The 22,181-nt window shown below is 43.4% G+C and overlaps 1 protein-coding gene across 1 annotated transcript in view; it reads left to right on the top strand.

Annotated features, from left to right (window-relative positions):
• GRIK4 (glutamate ionotropic receptor kainate type subunit 4) overlaps positions 1 to 21,404 on the top strand; it is a 460,006-nt gene extending 438,602 nt beyond the window's left edge. The window contains exons 17-20 of the mRNA XM_053366447.1: positions 1,524 to 1,749; positions 5,894 to 6,022; positions 11,125 to 11,243; positions 20,879 to 21,404. Of these exons, the coding sequence (XP_053222422.1) occupies positions 1,524 to 1,749; positions 5,894 to 6,022; positions 11,125 to 11,243; positions 20,879 to 21,244 (840 nt within the window). The 3' untranslated portion in view covers positions 21,245 to 21,404. The remainder of the gene's footprint in view (positions 1 to 1,523; positions 1,750 to 5,893; positions 6,023 to 11,124; positions 11,244 to 20,878) is intronic.
• Positions 21,405 to 22,181: the final 777 nt, after the last annotated feature.

Genomic DNA, 22,181 nt, shown 5'->3' with positions numbered 1-22,181 from the left:
TTCTCCATTATTTAGAAACTGAGAACCAGGTAGAGAGGTTGGAAACCAACAACATTCACGGAAGTGTTGTTGGTCTGATAGAAAAATATCCAAAAGTCACAGTAACGTAATTAGGACCACCCTAAATGTCATGAAGAAGAACTCTCATTATTTCATGACATTCTACTGGGTCCTAATAAAGATATGGCATCCATGTTGGATACTCTCTCTGAGATGTTTGATGGCTGAGATATTGCAGAGAGGCAATCTGTTCCAGGATTGGAATCTGGCGCTGACGTTTGGCTCCAAACCTTTTTCGAGTGCCACAAATTAGCTCTGAGCCATGTGGAGAATGCTCTCCACTTGCTAATGAGCCACTCTAAGCAGCCTCCAAACACCTGCAGTTAACTAATAGGTCCTCCAGATCAGATGTTATCTAGGTAGGCTTAAGGCTTGATCACTTGCATCTGAGAAACCAACTGAGCAATGTTTGTTTGCCCTCATGCCCAGGTTCTAACTGATTGATGGCCATATTTAAAGGTTAGATTTCCAAGATTTAGGTTAGATTTCCAAGGTTAGATTTCCAAACTTTACAGTTCCTGTATTGGCCATTAAGGCCCTAACTAATATGGAACCGAGGATGAGGGTGGCACTGTGGGTTAAACCACAGAGCCCAGGACTTGCCGATCAGAAGGTCAGCGGTTCGAATCCCCGCGACGGGGTGAGCTCCTGTTGCTCGGTCCCAGCTCCTGCCAACCTAGCAGTTCGAAAGCACTTCAGAGTGCAAGTAGATAAATAGGTACCACTCCAGTGGGAAGGTAAACGGCGTTTCCGTGCTCTGCTCTGGTTCGCCAGAAGCAGCTTAGTCATGCTGGCCACATGACTGTACGCCGGCTCCCTCAGCCAGTAAAACGAGATGAGCGCCGCAACCCCAGAGTCGGTCACAACTGGACCTAATGATCAGGGGTCCCTTTACCCCTAATATGGAACCAGGTTACATGAAAACTTGCTACCTGTACCCATATGAACCTGCCTGAGACTTCAATCAGCTGCAGAGGCCATGCCCTCAGGCCCACCTTCACTGGCCTTATGCCTGGTAGATATCAGGTGCAGGGCCTTTTTTTGTAGTAGCTCCATAGCTGTGGAATTCCTACACTAGGAAGATTCAGAGGGGCCTCATTTCTTCCTGCCTTTATGTGTGCTGTCAATATTTTTTCCTTATTTTATTCTATTTTTCAATTTTAACCAGCCTTGCCTTCATTGTTCTGTTGCCGCCTTTTAGTATCAGTCTCAGTAATTGCAGTGTTGTTGCTCTTTCAATTAGCTTGTTTTAATGACTTCTGGTTTGCAATCACTGCTTTGAATATGTACATGAAATACATAACTGAGGCCAAGCTGGAGTTGATAGTGAGTTTTAGGAGAGGGAACCCGCCTTCCCCCTTTGATGAATGGGATATTTGGATATTCTGAACATTGCAGGCCAATATGTTGATCCTGGAGCAGGATTCCCATTGAATCGTGGCTTCTCTTTGTTTGTTTTTCAGAATTCTCGGTACCAGACATACCAGCGGATGTGGAATTACATGTACTCCAAGCAGCCGAGTGTCTTTGTCAAGAGCACAGAGGAAGGGATCGCACGCGTGCTCAACTCCAACTATGCCTTCCTCCTGGAGTCCACCATGAACGAGTATTATCGCCAGCGCAATTGCAACCTCACGCAGGTCGGGGGCCTTCTGGACACCAAGGGCTACGGGATTGGCATGCCAGTCGGTAGGCAGTGAAGCAAAATTCTAGCTATTTTGAGCTGTCTGTGGAGGATTAGGGCATGAATAGGCTGAAAGAGCTTCGGAACAGGAAGCCAGATAATTTTTGCAGCCCCCCTGTGTGTCACTGGGCTTCAAATAGACCATTGCCTGATGAATGCATTCATCTGGGTGGCAACCTAGATGAAAGGTTTAGAAATATTCCATTGACTCTGCTTACATTATTTACACTTTGTTCAGACTAGATTCAGGCTGGAGGGAGAAGGAAAATCTTCTCTAGAGGTCATTTGGGGAACCTGCAGAAGATACATTAGGTCCTTTTGGGCTCTCCATAATGCTACCTGCTTGGTTATCTTTTAAGCAGCTGTTCTATGTTTTCCCAAGTTGATTAGTAAGAAACACGATTGAAAATAGCAAGCAGCAAGGGCAGGGATGAAAAGAGGGAACTCATGCTTTAAAGAAGTTAAAAATACAACATCCAAAGGCCACCTACAGCTTCAAAGACAGCTAGAGCTGCTCTTGATTCTTTTCCCATTCCTAATTTTCTGACTGAGCTTCAACAATTTAAGTTTAATGGGTCACAATCTACCCAAACATTTCCCAGTTCATATTCAATGAAATGTATGGAACTTGTGCAATGGCACAGAGTAGTACAAAGATATCACACCGGAGGGATCCTATTGGTTGCCAGTAGGAATGGAATCATCTGAAAATCTTTGTCAAGCTTATCTTTAGATTTTTCTGTCTCTAATTCCTGTCTCACACCTTGATCTTTATGAGAAGTCAGAGAGTAGGATTCCCCACCACCACCAGTTCTGCTAAAATGGTGGGTTAATTCTTGTATATATGTGTATTATTATGTGTATTATTATGTGTATTATATTATGTGTATTATTAAAGACATAATATGCATATTACGTGAATACATACTCCAGGTTTCCTAAAGTAACCGGCACCTAAAAATATGCATATAACTGTATAAAATAGGTATATATTGCTACTTATAAAATATGCTCTTTTATAGGTATTATGTGCATATATATGGCAAAAAATATTGCATATAGTTAGGCTTTTTATTTAAAAAACCCTTAAATATAAGTAGAGGTTTGATGCAAGAGGCAGTTCAGTGCGGGCAAATATTGAACAGGGCAGAATTGCCAAATCTCCTCTTTAAATCTTTTTAAAGCAGATCCCTCTTCCAGCCCTGGTTGCCAGTGTTGCACATTAAGACTCATGTCCCCAAAGCAAAGTTAATTCAACAGTTTGGTGAACCTTAAACTTAACCTCTCCTTCTGTGTTAAATTACCCTAACTGTATTCTGTTACGCATCATGTGTGTGTGGTATGCTGAAGATCAGCTGACACTCCTAGGTATTAAGAAATTGATCCCATTCAGAATTTTCCCATGCTGCAGAGTAGATCAGTTTTATCCTGGGATTTCTTTTTATCTGATCCGTGGACAGTAATGGAGGTGGTAGCAATCTGATTTAGCAGAGAAAAAAACTGAATGGAATTGGGAGGGGCGTAGTAACAGAAGTGGGGGTTGAATCAATTGTTTGCTACACCTGAAGACTAGCAGGTTCTCTTGCCATTGGACACATTCACAACATACATTGAAAGCACATTGCTACCCCCCCCAAAAAACCCAAAGAATGCTGGGAACTGTAGTTTGCCCCTTCGCAGAGCTACCACCCTTAACAAACTACCATTCCCAGGATTCTTTGCAGGGTGGGTGGGGATGTGCTGTAAATGAATGGCGTGGATGTGACCCGTGTCCACATATGGCTCATTTAAGGGATTTGTCAGAATTGCAATTAAACTGAAAAACTCTGTGTGATAAAAGCATGAGGATGAACCCAAGAGGTGACTATGGCTGCTTTGGAATGGGTATGGACGAGATGCTTTCACCATGAGATGAGCAAAGTTCCACTTCCTACTCTGGAGGGAGTCTTGTTCCTTCAAGAGCTTTGTGTCAAGAAGGAAGTTAGCAGATCTATCTTCACCTTGCTGCGGCACCGAAAGAGCACAAGCATCCTTTTTTCTGACAGCTGCATCGCACGACTTCAGCACTGTCACAGCTCTGCTGGGCCTGCTGAGCACCTAACTAGATATGACAACTGCACAGTCCAGGTGTTGGAATGCGGATTGCCACTGAACAAATAAAGCAGGAGGGTTAAAGGGGGGCAATTCCATGGGGGAAAGGCGTGGGCAGGAAGGGATACTGGCCCATTTACCTGATTCCTCCACCCCACCCCCAAAAGAAACCCCCTTTCCTCCAGCCATTTTTCTCCATATGGGACTTTATTCCTTGGGGAAGGTGCTAGTTTTGCATGCTGAAGGTCCCAACTTCAATCTCTAGCATGCCCCACGAGGGATGGGGAAGACGACCCATTGCATGGCGAGTTCCCGCCCCCCCCCCCCCCCGTGGAAATAAAGACACACAGCACAATTATTAAGGTTAATGGGCTAATTAAGGCCACAACTTTATTGGTTACTGGTGATGAGCGGTATTGGCTTAGGCATTGGTCCTAACCGACTATATCTGACTTCAGCCCGTCCGCTTGAAGTCCGGGAAGGGTTAACCACCAGTAGGGGGAGTCCTGCTGATGCATATCAACTAGGAACTCCCCCGGGGTCACCGATAGGGGGCATGCCTTAGGCCCTCACCTCCATAGGCTTCTGACAGGGCCACACCCCCCATAATCCTTTATCAGACTACCCTTCAATATGCGGGGCAGGTGATGGCGCTTCCTCCCCTCTTCCAACTACAGAGCAATACCAATGCCTAACCGCCAATACCAAGAAAGTTGTGACAATTTGCTACTAGATAGACGAAAACCAAGTGGCTGGTGCCAGTTTGCCAAGTGGAAAAATTCCTACCAGGCCCCTCAACGGCGACCAACCAAGGTCCATAGCAAGGTCAAGGAGCGAAAACCTTATAGGGCAGGAGGGTGAGAAAAGCAGGAACAGCTGGCAGATGGGGAAAGAGGGAGATCCCCAGCCGCATCCTGCCTTAAATAGGGCAGGCCACACCCCCAGAGCCAGCTGACTGGCTGGCCAGGGTGTGACACAGCCAGGAAGCCCCCCAATCGCGTGGGGCTGGGGCCGTGAAGCCCGCAACCCCACCTCCTCTGTAGGGCAGAAGTGGGTTTTCTGAAGCTCTGGAAGGCTGCTGCCAGTCAGTGTGGAAAATAGCAAACTAAACAGAACAATGTGTCTGGCTTGGTAAAAGGCACCTTCTTAGGCCAGGAGGGAAACGGCTGGGAGGAGCTGACAGAGGGAGGGGGTACAACTTGAGTTGAGGTGCGGTTCAGCGATCCCCCTTTGGCCCACTCTTCCCCACACTAAATTCCCCTTCATCTCTCCCCATCTTCCCATTTTTATATCTGCTCAGCAGCAACCTATATTTTAACAAACCAAAAACACGTCTTGCTGCGATCATGTCTAGTAAATCCTGTTGTTAGTCCTTGACAAGTTGGTGAATGTACAGGAGCCCACTCCTACATGGGAATTAACAGCCCTAAAGAGAGTTTTCAATTGAATTGGATACAGTAATCCACAGTGCTAAGTCGGGGGACGTGATGTCCTTGCTCGCTGCAGAATTCTCTTTGGGCCTCTAAGAGATAAGGAATCATGTTTCTTGTGGTTATTATGGAAAAACAGTACATGTCTACCTATTCCCTGCTTTCCTAAGGAGGAAGCGGGAATGGGAACACAAAGCACACAGCAGTATGTAATGAGTAAATACCCATCCCTCTCTAGAATATGAGTGGATGGTAGTTTTCATCATCGAACGTAAGTAGGATTCTCAAGGAGACAGAAGCGTACAGGAGCAGGAGCACTGCTCTTCAATTCATGATGTTTTCAGAGATTGCATTCACAGAGTTTGGGACCTGCTTCCATATGGGTATTTCTTAATGCTACCCAATCTTCTGTTGCAAGCTACGAGTGGAGTTGCAACTGGCTCTCCACAGTCCAGGTTTTCTGAAGTGTTTGCTTGGTGTGTTTTTTTAAGGCTGAAAGCAATGCAAAGTTTAGGGATAGCCTTGCAAATTTCAACTCTGCAAGTAAATTATGCATTTGAAAAAGAAACTCGAAAGAAACAGGCACGTTCTCTGCTCCCCTTTGAAAAGGGCCTTCTTGGCTTTGCAGGTTCTCTTTTCCGCGATGAGTTTGACTTGGCCATTCTCCAGCTGCAGGAGAACAACCGCTTGGAAATCTTGAAGCGGAAGTGGTGGGCGGGAGGCCAGTGCCCCAAAGAGGAGGACCATCGAGCGAAAGGTAAAACTTACAGCTGTCTCTCTTCCTCCCTCCAGTCTGTGTTCCTTAATGAAGATGTACAGGGATGGGGTCGTTATTACCGACGAGAGAGACTGCAGGCTCCAGGGCTGTGTCACCTTTCCAGCTCAAGGATTTTAGAGTCCTCCTGGTTTGAGATCTCTTTCTTTAATAATGAGAGGAGAAAGCCGAAACACTGGCTGCTGCTGTGCCTCTCACGCTGTGTATTTTTGCCCGGGGCAAAGAGAGCGGAAAAGAGCCAAATGACAAATATTGGAAGCAAGCAGAGGGCAAACGGGTTTCTAATGAATGGCCACTGCATCGGCATCAGAAAATAGATCACTCTGGGGATGCTGTCCAGATCCTGAGTCCTTTAAAAACAACAATGAGACTTCATCAGAAGAGGTTGTTGGCTAATGGTCCAAAGCTAAAAATGGTTAGAAGTGGGAGGGCAAGTGACAGAGTAATAATAAAACTCTGGAGCTCAAGGGCAAGACCTTCCGGAAATGTTATGCAAATCACCGTAAAATACATGACTTTAGGCCAATGTCGCCCAACTGGGAGCTGTTGCCGGCCCAAAGCAATTGCTAGTTGTTGTTGTTGTTCAGCAGCAAGCAGAACAGGTTTTCTTTTCATTGGATAATAAAAGGTTTCCTGGCTATAGGAAGGGTCTTTTTGACCCTTGCAAGACTGGGGAGGAAAGGGAAAGCAGGAAAATCAAGCATGACGGAGAAACACAATCGGGGCAACAATACACGCCCATCATCTGCCAAATCATTTTCTTGTGGGTACATATCCATGCAGGGGAAGGGAAAGAAGCAGACACCTGAAAGCTGTATGACCTGAACAATCTGATCTTGAACACAGAGGTGAGAAATTTGGGGGGGGGGTTGAGAAACAGTTTTAAAATAGGTTGTATTTTCTCCCTAATTCCCCCTCCCCACTCCCCAAAAAAAGGTTTGAGATCTGTAAAGATGTGGGGAGGGGGATCTACAAGAATCTCCTTGATTCTTTTGTCAAAGTATTAGAATATATTATTTCATATTGAAACACTGACATGATTTTGCTTTTCATATCTCACTCTAAACCATTTCTAGCCATTCTAACCATTTTTGCAGAGACAGGATTGCATTATGGAAGCACTTCCCAGAGCCTGACTGGCCAGCGTCAGACATCTGGAGATGGAACGCTAATTGCGTTATCTTGATATCTCAAACATATAACTGAGCTTCAAAGGGACAAAAATAAACTGATAAATTATGAAATGGTTGCTGCCGACATGGAGGGAAGCGGAAAAGGGGGATAGAGAGACCTGTCACTCAGTCAGGAGTGCAGAGGAAGAAAGCGGGCTTTGACAAATCCCAGCCAGGAAAAAAAGCAGCAGGTGGGCTGATTGTAGTGCAAGCAAGGGAGACTAGGAGCAGGCCTAGCTGTGATTGTACTGCAGATCATGGATCTTTGGCATGGATCAAAGTTGTTCTGGCACAATCCGAATGCTTGCAGTTGTTACAGTACACAGTGGGAGGAACAGGAAGTCAAGTCTTTTGCTTCCAGGGACAAAAATTCTTACCACTTGGAATCACAAAATTAGAAGGGATTGTGAAAGTTATCGAGTTCAACCCTCTGCAATGTAGGAATCTTTTGTCCAACATGGGGCTCAAACCCACTACCTTGACATTAAGAGCCTCATGCTCTACCAATGTGTGTGCATGTATGCGCACATTTGTGTATGAGAGTTCTGTTGTGCTCATGCCCTGTTTGTGGGTCAGCCATTGTTGGAACAGAATGTTGGGCTAGATTGATCTGGTCCAACAACACTCGTCTTACTTTCTTACACCGCCCTATTGGAAACACATCTGCTTACACAGGTGTGATTTACTGAGCGGCAGGAACATCCCAGAGGTGCTTCTGAAAGGATGGTGGAGAACAATGGAGAGGAATGACCCTATACTTTAAAAAATAAAACAAAGTATGTCAATGATTTATAAGGGGTGGTGGCGAGGCTTTATGTCTAAAAGCTGTGCGGAGATTAAGTCAATAAATCATCGATTCTCAAGCTTTGATTTACTGTTCCAGAGGGGAGAGGAAGATTTTACAAGTGTCCTAGGTGATTAATAGTTGTACACAATAATCTTGGCACAAGCCAACAAATGGTTCGTAGTCATCAATTCAATCAACAGTTAAGTCCATCTGAGACCCAAGTAACAAGCAGCAGCGGTGGAGAGAGAGGTGTTGCTTAGATCCAGGGATTGGGGAGATGTTTGATTCTGTTCACATTTAAAGAGGAACCTACCTAAACTGCACTTTCTGAAATAGTGTGTGTGCTGAATCACAGCCATCCTTTGTCACTCATATGTCTCTGAATTTTGCAATGGACTTCTTCAGATTATTAATATGCATGGCAATCATTGCTGTGTGGCGGTGATGGTGGTGGGGTTTTCCCCCTTAAAAAACCTCAACAACTTTAGCTGGGTGCTCCCCCTGAAAAAGCTCAGCAAGTTCCGGCACCTCTTTTTCTAGAAAAAAGCCTGGGGAAAATAACATACAAAATACATTATTGCAAAAATGTGCCAGTTAGGCAGAACTGCATATAAAAATGGGCAGTTTAGGAGAAATTTGCACTAAATTTTCATGAGGACTCTTCTTTAAAAAATAATAATCTGTAAACTAATGCGGAAAAATGAAGAAGTAAACTTAAGAGGGGGGAAATGAGAAACCGAGTGATACCAAAATTTAACAGATAACCCCATTCCTGCTTAGATCTTCACCAAGACTTACACGCTCAGCTATGACCATTTTTATCTTAAGTCCAGCAGACCATGACCTGCTGATTAGGATGAGAGACAGGTGCCTTGTCTTCCTTATGAATTGACAAAAAAGGGAAATCAGAATTTCAAAAGTTTAAATGGATCCTAGAATGGTATCTATTGGGTTGGCCCTGTACAATTTGATAGGACTGCAATTAGTAACAGTAGGCCTTAAACTCTCAAATTCCTTCTTTTCACTCCCTTGAGGAACAGCAGGTATGTGGAATGATGGTATTTGAAGGAGCTGCATGAAGGTTGAAGGTAACAATAAAAGATAGACAGCAGAGCACTAGAAAGAAACAGAGGAAACCTGATCACTTGGGGGCCATGTCTCGGATCCAATCTGTAGCATATGTCAAGTTGATTTTTCCTCTACATTCATTTCCCTTCAAATGTTCTGTGTTCTTGTTTCAAATAAAAGCAGCCCAGGAAAGGACTCCTCCATCATTATTTACAGCTAAGAACGAAGTGGAAATCTCAAATTAGATCTTCTCTATCCTACTTTTAAAAAATAACCATAGTTGTACACTATATTCACAGATCAAAATACATGCTATGCTCTGATGTTACTTCTACCAAATGTTATAATTCCATTGTCATCTTCCTATTCTTTAATTTACATGCTTCTCTTTGTTAAATGTCTAATGCTTTGACCCAGCCAAGGTATATGTAGAGAACAATTTATCTGACTGCTCTTATAGCTTATATTATCTGTATTCCATCAACTACTCAAGCATACCTGTAGTGGAAAATTATTTGTCAGATGATTTAAAGGAACACTTACTTTTAACCACCTGTCCATCAGTATTTTTTTTATTATTATTATAGATTAGATTTATATACTGCCCTTCATCAAAAGATTTTAGGGTGGATCAAAGATAAATTCATCCTACTGTAGCTTGCTGAAGCTGGGCCCCCAACACCCTATGGCTATCTTTCTATTTCCTGATTTCATGCATTGGCTTAGTAGTTTCAAGGTTTTTGTGCAAACCTTGGTTGATTCCAATCTAGCACTAAGTTAAAGTCATTTAGTGGTATACTTGCCCCCCTGGCAAAATGTTCTGTGCCAGCAGAATGCATAAGCAGGTTCCTGGCAACTTTTGTTGCACAACAGATGCTTTGAGGGTTTTATGTAAACATTTCATGAAATAAGTAAGAAATAACTAAATCTCTTCTGCAATGAGTTTCCACTAGTGCAGTTGTTGCACTGGAGTCTTTGGTTGCACAACATTCAAACTCGCCCATCTGCTAGCACAAGGGCACAATGGATATACCCTTTATATGCAAGGGAGTATAACTAACATTGTCTTTCCACAACCATTAAATCACAGTGAAGGTGCAGGAGTCATTCCAACTCTTCGCCAGTCTTACTGCATCATTTGATACTCACAACTAAGGCGTTCTTGTATTCGCACTGTGTGTTTCACATGTTTGAGCCTTCAGGTTAGGTCCAAGGCATCACTGTGTTGCCATGCTCACTTGGCACAGGTGTCTCTAAGCATGTCTGAATGGAGGGCAGGATTCACATCAATATCAGGGGCGGAATCTGATAATAAGCAAGGCCATCTGATGCCCTCCCAGCAGCCCCCAGCCAGGCTTTGAGAAGGAGGTGTAAAGCTCTGGCAGGGGCCTAGGGCCCCCCTACCTCCTTCCAAGAGGCCAGTAAGCACTTGCCTGGCTTTGAGGAGTAAGTAGGACTCTAGGACCCTGTCAGAGCCTTCACACCTCCTTCCCAAAACCAGGCAAGCACTTACCGGGCTTTGAGAAAGCGCCCTCTGTTGTGCGCCCGGTGGGACCACACAACTCGCACTGCCCTAAATCAGCCTGTCAATAGAGCCTTCATCAGGACATTTACAGCTCAGTTTGCCCTGTGCAGCTAGGTCTCTTCTAGCTCACGTTCAGACAAAAAGGGTAATGGTTTGAGCCAAGACAGATTCTTGCTCTCCGGCAACACCTGAGTCACTGTTTTTGGACAGTAAAACCAGAATAGTAAGGTTCTGTTGGAGCAGTGAGCTTAATGCCTTGCTCCCAGTCAGCCAAGGGCTAGATCAGCCCATTCACCCCAATGAATAAAAAAATAGTTCCTTAAAAGTTTGCCTAACATATTAACAGTGCTATTTTTCTAGAAAAAGAGATGCCAGTATTCACCATGAACACCTCCCTCGTTCTCTTAGAATGGCAATGGCGGCCACCTGAGAGGTGCCGGAACTGAGTTCCTATGATTTCGAGCTGAAAAAAATCCCTACATATTATTAATATTGTTGTTCTTCCTATTTTTTTCTTTGTTTTGCTTTTTAGGCCTAGGAATGGAGAATATAGGTGGAATCTTTGTGGTTCTGATATGTGGTTTAATCGTAGCGATTTTTATGGCAATGCTTGAGTTCTTATGGAACCTCCGACACTCTGAACACTCTGAGGTAAGCCTTCGCCAGGTATACATTCTAACATTTTATCAAGCATGATTCACAAGTGTTGGGTACCAAGCGAACAATCTGACGGGTTCTCAAATGGAAAGAAAATCCTAAATAAGACTGATTGTTTCAGTGAGTGATGTCGCCTATGAAAATGTAGTGGTGGAGCTTGGAATAAGACTGTGAATAATCTGGATACTGGCATAAAGAAATATGGCTTGGGTATTTCAATGTGAATGGTAGACATTGTGGTACATTTTGAATATGGAAAACACTTCCGTGTAGGAACAGGCATGTAATCTGTGTGTAGGTCATTTTATACGCCATTCTCTTCCCCCTTCCCCTTTCTCGGTCCAATATGCTAAGCTCCATTATTAAGTGCGGCTTCACTCTGCAGGAGAATATAGTTTTTGTGCTGAAAATCGTGTAACATATGAAGTGGCCCTCATAGTTTATGGAATAGAATTGAAAATAGTAGTTCATAGAATACCACTGCCAGAAACCAAGATGGCTACCTATTTGCTGATCTCCTCATTCCACATTCGTTTTGATGTATTCACATTTCCCAATCTTTTGCCAATGAAAAAGAAGTTACAAACATAAGAACCTAAAATGAGCCTGCTGGATCAGGCCAGTGGCTCATTGTCCAATGATGGCCCATTTAGTTCTTAATCAATATTAAATTTAAGCCAAGTTGTAGAATTGATGATGAATTTCCTAGTACATAGGAGTGGTGAGTTGTAGTTTCCCACACACAGGTTTGGGAGCATGGAACAGTAGAAACTAAACTAAACTAAATATTTTTGTCCCATCAAAATATATATTTATCCCTAGCATATAGCAACTAACTATTTATATGATAAATACTTGACATATTATTTTAAGTTACTTATCAAATATCTCTCTAATGATTCTGATTTACTGACTTTAACTTTGCTGCTTCAAATATGCTGATATTCCTTCAGTTCTGTCTTGATTTCATGAAATATAGCTACTCTAAATTAAAGTAGTATCATCTGCAAGCTGGCTGTTCTTTCATGTTTTTGAAGCTACTGCTATAACCTATTTTACGATTCTTGGGAGCAAAGGGTACAAACAGAACTACTAAACAAAAACAGCGAAGGAATGCAGCTCTGCTTTCTCCCTCTTTTCAAAAGAAATTACTGACAATACGTGATTCACAATTGCCTCAGAATATAGAGAGACTTAATCATTCCAATAAATTTGGAGCTGAATTCCATTACAATTAACATTGCTTTTAAACCCTGCCAATTCAGATGACTAAGTGCCTTCTCTGTGTCAGCACCAAGAGACTTTTTTCTCATTTTACTATGATGAATTATGTTAATGTTTCTTCTCACGTTACTTACTACATGTCCATTTAATATAAAACCAGATCTGACTGAAATGTACATATTGTTCTATGCATATGTTTTGTGTTACATTTTGGCACAACAAAGAATAGCACTAGACTTCAAAGAAATCCATTTCTTTCTTTTAAAAAAAAATTAAAATCCCTAGGTACATATTGAGGTGTACATTCTCATTAGTGGCATCCTAACAGGCAACAACTTTTTTCTAAGTCCACATACTGGCAACAATATGTTTCTTTGGATAGCTGACAAGCCAAGTTAGCTCAAGATATTTCCCTGTTAACTAGGGCAGAACCAGAATGGGTGCATTTTACAAACATTTTCCTCCCCTACCCCCTTGCCGATATCTGCCATTTTTGGACCCTTTTAATGATTATTTTGTGTAATGGAATGAGTGATTGGGAATTATTTTTGTTTGAAATACATTTATTTTGTTTATCACACAACCAGTCATACTTGGCTACGTACTGATGACACAAGCAAATGAATCTAGTTCAGAGCAAGGGTAACGTCTATTGCAAAAGTCATGCCCTTACTCTAAAACAGCTTTGTCTGCCCATACTTACCGGTATATCAGCACGTAGTGAAATATGATTGGCTGTATGGTGATGTCATTGTTACTAATCACAAGGGCAATTTTTCAAACAAACACAAAGCGTTGAAGCTGTAGATAATTGGGGCTGTAAATTGTAGTGAACCAACATGGAATGATGGGGTTTTGGGGAGGGGGAAGGCTTCCTGGGACTACAGACGCAACTCATCTTGGCACCAAAATGTTTGCCTAAAATTATCTGACTGAGCTCTATAGTGCTAACAAACGTAAGTCAATATATTTAGAAAGGAAGTAACAGTGTGATGTTGCTGTTTTTTGTTATAATTCACTATAGCCCCCTCCCCTTATCACATGTGATTCCAGGATAGTTTACAAACATAGCTGCATATATATTAGAACGGGGTCAGCAAACGTTTTCAGCAGAGGGCACGTCCACTGTCCCTCAGACCTTATGGGGGGGCCGGACTATATTTTGGAAAAAAAATATATGAATGAATTCCTATGCCCCACAAATAACCCAGAGATGCATTTTAAATAAAAGGACACATTCTACTCATGTAAAAACATGCTGATTCCTGGACCGTCCACAGGCCGAATTGAGAAGGCAATTGGGCTGGATCCAGCCCCCGGCCCTTAGTTTGCCTACCCAGCTATTAGAACTATGAAAAACACAGTATAGTGAACAACCATTTTATGTAGGTGTTCCATTCCCAGCCCCCGCATGTGTTGGTGGAGCGCTTATAAGCGCCCCTGCCCCACCCCTGTTCCATCCTTTTTCTGGCATTTTCAATCACTGCTGGGTTCAGCACCATGCATGTGATCACACATCTTCCAGATGGGAATTAATCAGTCATTGCCTGTATAACAAATTAAAACCAGATTAAAACCAACCCCAAACCTATAGATGAGCATTCCTCAATTACAGCTAGCTCACAGATCAGTCACCCCCATAAGTCCATAAGTCAGGGTAAAGTGGTCTATCTTCAGTCATATAAAGCCATATAAAGCCATATGCAATAGCACCGGATGGAGGAAAGAGGATTCCATCACCCAAGTGGCACAACAGAGAAGCCATTTCCCAAGTCAATGCACAATGCGCCACACCTAGTGATGGTCCCTCCAGAAAGGTCTTTCCTGAAGCTCTTAGGTAGGGTCCAGGTAGGGTGATATAGGGAGAGGCACTATTTTCAAGTATTCCAGTCCCAAGTTATTTAGGGCTTTGAAGATTAACGTTAACTCCTTGATTTGGGCTCAGTAGCATACAAGCAGGGACGCGGGTGGTGCTGTAGGTTAAATCACAGAGCCTAGGACCTGCCGATCAGAAGGTTGGCGGTTCGAATCCCCGCGATGGGGCAGGAGCTCCCGTTGCTCGGTCCCAGCTCCTGCCAACCTCGGAGTTCGAAAGCACGTCAAAGTGCAAGTCGATAAATAGGTACCGCTCCGGTGGGAAGGTAAATGGCATTTCCGTGCGCTGCTCTGGTTCGCCAGAAGCGGCTTAGTCGTGCTGGCTACATGACCCAGAAGCTGTACGCCGACTCCCTCGGCCAATAAAGCGAGATGAGCGCCGCAACCCCAGAGTCGGCCACAACTGGACCTAATGGTCAGGGGTCCCTTTACCTTTAGCATACAAGCTACCAGTATATGAATGGACGATTGGAGAAAATGAAGTAATGCTCTCAAGGAAATTTCCACAAATTAAACTAGTCACTCCGTCTCCTGAAACGATCTGCAATATGGGGACAAAACTACTCATTGATGAGAGGATGGTGAGAACGGGGCACTATGGACACTCAATAAAAGCGAAACAAGTTCTAAGTATTGTAGAGGATGAGATAAGATACATTCCCTTTATGGTGTGCAAAGAGAACAGAAAGTATTCTGTAGAATCTCATACATCTTAAAATGAGCTTTTTAAAAAAAAAACACAAAACCATTATAGTGCTTCTTTGGAAGAGTTTAAAGCCAGAGGCACACTATTGCACATGTGATGAATAACAGCTTTTCTGTGGTGGTGAGCCAGAGGATGTCTTAAACAATAAGGTACCGTAAAAATCCTATGGTGTTGTTCAGCTCACTGGGGAATTATAAAAAACCAACTTGTTATAAAAACATTTTGGCTTTTTTTTTTTTTTTTTGCTTTCAGCAGCAAAAATTGATATTGCTGGATTTTGGAAGGGAGCTTCTGTGCCAGTATATACTGTGTGGACAAAGAATGAACACTTATGATAACAGAAAAGCTCCCTTTTCAAATGAGAGTTGGCGGCAGCTGGGGAAAAGCCAGGAGATATTATGTTAACACGGCCACTATTGTATAAGCTTTGGAGAAAACAGCATGCAATTTTCAAAGGTGCTAAATAAGTATGAAGTGATTTATTTTTATCTGTACTACCAAGTATTCTATGCATGGGCTAAATATGGCACCAACTCATTAATATAAAGGTTTAAAAGTATGGGAGCCAGAATGCAACCTTACTTCACTCCTCGTGATTTTTTAAAATCATCAGTCATACCACCATTTAAACCTACTATGACCCTCATTTCTGTATTGCTGCATAGTTCTTGAATCAATAGCAGACGTCTGCAGTCGATGTTGGCAATCTGAAATTTCTCCCAGTCTTTTTCGAATAATAGAATCGAATGCAGCAGAAAAATCAATAAGGGCTACATAAAGGTTGTTCTTAATATTCTTAGTGTATTTCCTTATAATATGGTTCAGAGTAAAGCATCAATGGTACTGTGTCCTCTGAATTCTGCTTGTTCTTCATGAATAATGTTATTTTGCAACCAATCGGATAATTTTTGAAGAGGGTCCCATGCAGAGAGCTTTGAGGAGATGTCTAACAAGCTAATTGGCCAATAGTTTTGTAGATCATTTCTAACCCCATTCTTCTAAATCAGGGAAACAATTCTCATTTTTTCATTCAGAGGGCATTTGTCCCGTGTTTTTTATTGTGGTAAACAAGCCAGCCAGGATAAGCACCCACCATTCTATATATTCCTTATAGAGCTTGGATGAAAGTGTATCTTCTCCTTGAGTTTTATTTGATTTCAGGTAGGAAATAAGGGCTTTTATCTCGTTACAATGCTTTGGTAGGTTTGAGAAATCCATACACTGCTGCTACATGTGATTGCCCAGAATAACCACCAAATGTATTGGAGAAATATTTAACCCAATCAGAGTTAGGAATTGAGGCTTCCTATGATGATCACTTTGTTTACACCCCGGGCCACTAGTTCATAGAAATCATCTTCCCTCTGTTCCATTACTGCTAGTCCCAATTCCTGCCACTGGGTTTTCGTATATACACCTTTTTGTTTTTGAGCAGACTTATGTACTCAAATCTACATTAGATAAAAAATTTCCATGGATTCCTCTGATGGATTCTTATGCAAATCCCTAATTGCCTGGCCAGAACTTTCTTAGCCACCTTGTGTTGACCGTCAAACCAGCCACGGTGTGTTGATTGTGTATAGTTAGTAATTGTAGAAATTATCAAATAGGGTCTGAGTTCTGTGACAATTTGCTGGAAGACACCAACAAGATTTGGAGATTTGTTCATAAAAAGTTGACACAAGCTTGTCAGATGATTACTATATCGTTCTCTTGAATATCGCTGCTCAATCTTTATCCGCCTTTTTATTATCCCAACCCGCCAGGTTCCAGGAATGAATGTTAAGACCTTTCTGGATGTTTTCTAGTCAGTTATGGTATCTTAAAGGAGAGCTGAAGGTATAATAATTTCTTTTTCTATAATTACCCCTAGGCCTGGGCTTATCTTGAGCATTTGTTGATGGATAATCCCTTTGATTTCCGGGAAATAGATTGAGATTGCTGGCAGGGTAGGAGTGTTGGGTCCCTAACCTGGGCATATTTCTTCCAATACCTGCATTTTGCTTGAATTCCTGCTTGCAATTCAGATTGTTCTCATTATACCGCTGGATTTCTTCACTGGCCAGTTATGAATGATTACCTGTAGAACATCTGAGGAACTCTTTCTCAAAGTATTATCATTGGAATTTGGACTTACTCTCTCATTCACTACCTTTCCCAGTATTTAATAATAATAATAATAATAATAATAATAATAATAATAATAATAATTTATTTATACCCCGCCCATCTGACTGGGCTTCCCCGGCCACACTCTGGGCGGCATCCAACAAAATATTAAAATACAGTAATGCATCAAACATTAAAAGCTTCGCTAAACAGGGCTGCCTTCAGATGTCTTCTAAAAGTATGGTAGTTGTTGTTCTCTTTGACATCTGGTGGGAGGGCGTTCCACAGGGCAGGTGCCACTACCGAGAAGGCCCTCTGCCTGGTTCCCTGTAACTTGGCTTCTCGCAGTGAGGGAACCACCAGAAGGCCCTTGGCGCTGGACCTCAGTGTCTGGGTAGAACGATTTACTGCCTTTTCCTCCCTTCTGTGCTGGGGAGCAGGAAATGCAGAGTGCTGACCTGAAGTCTTCAGATCCATCAAAAGATGCCAGATTGGGGCTTAAACAAATTAAATTAGGTGACAGCCCAAGATCATTTCCTTGGAAGGTAGCAAGTGGGTTATCAGCATATTCATCCACTATCAGAAGCCTTGGATCAGAAGGGGTCAAGTTAAGAATGGAAAACAACTCCCCCAAGTCCATCTCTTGAGGATTCATATTAGTGTAAAAGCAGGTTTCTGAGCTCAAGTTCTAAACTTGACAGATGTCATTTAACCTTTTTGTTATTGAATCTGATAGGAACTTAGCAAACTCAGACCTATCCCCGTCTTGATGTACCTTCAAACCATCTCTAATTTTAGTTTCTTTGCTGGTAGGTATCTTGCAGGGCTACCATCAGAATTCTTGTCTCCACTAACCCGACCAGTGTACCAATTCTGGCATTCAAACCCAGAACTTTCTTTTCCAATGAATCAGTTCTACTAAAGATTCCCTCTGCTATTTGTTTAGACAGAAGACATTGGTTGCGTAAAAGTTTCCACAGTGAGGGAGTTTCAGTCTCTGTTGTGGTTGAGTCTATTATGCCAAGACTGTTATTACACAGTTGACATGTTGTTGTACGGAAGAAGCTGAGGGTGCCTTACAGCATATATATCAGCTCCTAGCAAGTCTGGATCGATCGACCAGTTAGCTAAGATTTCATTAGAGGAATATGTAGCAAAAGCTCTTACTTGGGAGAAGGCATTTCCAGCCCCCTGCAGGGTTTCCCAACTTTGGGTCTCCAGCTGTTTTTGGACTACAGGTGCTTGAAGGGAAGATCATATAGTTTTCCGGGACATTTTGCCAACATAATTCATATAGGGCAGGCACCCCCAGACTTGTCCTTCCAGCTGTTTTGGGACTACAACTCCCATCATCCGTAGCTAGCAAGATCAGTGGGTAGGAATGATGGGAATTGTAGTCTGAAAACAGCTGGGGACCCAAGGTTGAGAAATACTGAAGAGGACGGGGCTGTCTACGTAAGACATATTAATTACATGTTGGCACAATTATTTCACAGAGACTTCTGTCTCACTTGCTGAGATACAGTAGTCCAGCATAGATTTCTGGACTAAGTTTGGCAATGGAGTTCTAGATGCTTTATCTGAAGCACTCTGGGTCTGCGCTTGTGTAATAACCATGATAAAACTGTTAAAACTGCAGTGTATCCTTCAGTCAAGATGATCTTCTAAGTCAGGCATCCCCAACCTTCAGCCCTCCAGATGTTTTGGACTACAATTCCCATCATCCCTGACCACTGGTCCTGTTAGCTAGGGATCATGGGAGTTGTAGGCCAAAACATCTGGAGGGCCGCAGGTTGGGGATGCCTGTTCTAAGTGTTTCTTATTAGTTAAAAATACTGAGCCAAACAGCTGCTCTCTCAGTGCCTGCCCTCCAATTAAAATGTATGGCTTTTAAGCCCACCTAAAAGTAAAACAGATAAGCTCCTTGGTTGTATGTAACAATTAACAATAACTGCTGAGCCAAATGACTTTAAAACTATTCAGATAAAAACAAATTGAAACTAGAACATACTGCAGAACTCGATGACAAGCAGCCTTACTTGTCGCCATCTTACAGGCATATTATATGGTTATTATTGTTAGTAGAAGTCGGGGAAATAATTTGGATTTTTACTTTGTAATTTCCCCCTGGTCCTTCCATTTTCACATCATGTCGAATATACGTGTACTGTTCTTGGTTCAAATAGTAGAAAATGCCTTGATTCATGTGACATCATTATGTGTTATCTGCTTACAGAAAATAAAAAAAATTAAGCTGAAAATATGTGACCGAGACATAAAACTCATGTATTACTAAATGAAGGGGAGGGAGCTTAGAGCAGCAAAAGGTTCCAGGGCAAGTGCTGATATGTTTAAGACCACCAATTCTAGAACCCATGAAGAAACCAAGACCTAGTCCTCACATCTCATTGATGTGAGTAAACCTGTATCTGGGCTGCACCTCTTGACTGAATGTTCCTTCATTTAAAACAAAACAAAAACCCACACAGAGAAAGCTAGTACAAAAGCTAGACTTGAATCTGTCTCCATCTAGTTAACTACATGCAGGGACCTCTATTCTTTTTGCATGGGAGAGCATTCTGTGAGTAAAGTAGTGCAGCACAGACACAGATTCATCATCCCAGTAAGAACTAAACCAAAGCGTTATTGAGGCTTAAACCAAACAGGGATGTTCAACTGCGGATGATTTGCGTGTCGAGACCCCGCAGCCACCCCCTCGTTGGAAATAACTCACACAATGACACGGATATTAGGTTTATGTTATTGGGCAAATTTTGGCCACAACTTTATTGAAATTGCAGAATGTGAGCGGTATTGGCTTATGCATTGATTGGACCTGACTATATCTGACTCCTGCCCATTGGGCAGGAAGTCCCAGTAAGGGTAAGCCACCGGTAGGAGGAGCCCTGTCGATGTGAACCAACTCAACCTCCCCCTGGTGTTCCCGTTGGGGTCGTGTCAAGGCCTTAGCCCCCCAGCCAGGCTTCAGACTAGATCAACACCCCCAGATTCCTTTAACGGAATCCCCTTAATCATGGACGGGCAGGTGATGGCCACACCTCCCCTCCCCCACACAAGTTCAAACAATGCCTAACCACAACCCTAACAAAGTTGTGACGATTGCTACGAGGTAGGCGAAAACCAAGTGGCCAGTGCCAATTTGCCAAGTGGAAAAATTCCTACCAGGCCCCTCAGACAACCAAGGTGACCAACCAAGGTCCATAGCAAGGCCAGTGCCTAAAACCTGCAAAATAGGGAGGGGTGGGTGATTGAGGAAGCAAGCCAAAGAGGAAGTCCTCTGGCTCGCTCCTCTGTTTAAACGGCCCCAGCCACGCCCCCCCGGCCAGCAGGTTGGCTGGCCGGGCTCTGACGTGGCTGGGATCCCCCAGGCAACAGGGGACAAGGTCTCCCACCCCCGGTGGGGAGTGGGTGGCCATGCGGTCCACCGCAACTCCTCCCCACTGGGAAGTGGAGCGGATTAACTCCAGTTCTGATGTGGTTGCAAGGATCTTAGGAACCAAAGATGGACCAGCAGTTTTGCCCAGGAAACTAAGAAAAATATTTGCCTCTAGTGACATAATAAACAGGCAGGCTGTTAAGAAAGGGTTACTGAACATTTGAGAGAGCCCCCAGGAAACCAGAAAGATAGAGGGGGCGGTGACCTTGAGACAATATATTTCTGAAACAGCTCTTCTTTTTCTTGGGCCTCTGATAGGTTTCCGTCTGCCAGGAAATGGTGACAGAGCTGCGTAGCATCATTCTCTGCAAGGACAGTTTCCACCCCCGTCGGAGGCGAGGGGGGATCATACGGACTCGCCCTGTTATACAAGAAGAACGGAGGGCCCGCACCACGACCATGCTAAGCAACGGAAAGCTCTGTGGTGGCGGCGACCCCAAGCAGCTGGCACAGAGACTTGCACAAGAAGCCGTCCTGGTCGCTCGGGGTTGCACACACATCCGGGTGTGTCCAGAATGCCGGAGGTTCCAAGGCCTCCGGGTCCGGCCAGGGCCAGATTCCCCCGTGCAAAGCGACGAGAGCTTGGAATGGGAGAAAGCAACAAACAGCAGTGAGCCTGAGTAAAACAGTGGGGAGATGGCGGCAGCAAAAGAAGCTAAATGTTCCATTTTACAGAACATGAGACTTGTACACAGTGTTGAACTCTTTTTAAATTAATAAAGAGGCACCCCAGCTTGTCAAGAGCAAATCAAAGCTTTAGGCTGGGGGCTGAGCCCAATGGGAACTTTTGTTACCTGTCTTATATGAGAAAGTATCTAACCTACCTACTTTCTGAAATGTTAAGAGAACGCCCCTCTAGCTAGGCTGAGAGGACCCTTCCTCAACAGCCTGCTCCTCAGAAACTTGAGGTATGGGGTATGGGGGGGGGGGGAGTCACACAGAGCTGGTGGCAACCAGAGTCACAAATATCCTAAACCAGGAGAAAAAACATTATTGCCACAAGGACTTCTTCATGGGGGGGGGGTGGCGGTTCTTTTCTTTTGGAATTTGTGGTGGGGAGGATAATTTTCTTTATTTTATTGTTGGAACTTCAGGACCTAGAGGGGTCCGGCACTCCTGAGTTCAGGTACTGAGCTCACGCCACTTTCCCAGGGTCAGGTGAGGTTGCGGAAGAGGGGAAGGGTTAAGTCCCATATAAGAGCAGCCACCAACAAGGAACGTCCATTCAAAGAGTTACAAATACCAAAAACCAACTAACACACTGAACTTGGAGGCCTTGATAACAGCTAGAATTTCAGGGTACTGTGTCTGTCTTGCTTGCTTAAACAGCTCCCCCCACCCCTCACATTGGTCTTTCTTTGTACACATTTTGAGAAAGCTAACCAGTAGGAGAGCAGGTTGGGGATGTGGAATTCTGTATTCTCCCCCCAGCAGGGGGTGGTAGAATTTAACTATCCCAGGTTGTCAGCTTTTGAAAGTCAACTTTTAACACTGTGTTAAGAGAGAGGTCCTCACGATTTATTACATGTGCCCGTGATCAGCTCTGTTCTTAAGACGAAAA

Source organism: Podarcis raffonei, chromosome 15 (assembly GCF_027172205.1).
Source record: "Podarcis raffonei isolate rPodRaf1 chromosome 15, rPodRaf1.pri, whole genome shotgun sequence".
NCBI lineage: Eukaryota > Metazoa > Chordata > Lepidosauria > Squamata > Lacertidae > Podarcis > Podarcis raffonei.
This window is presented reverse-complemented; position numbering and strand designations above follow the sequence as displayed.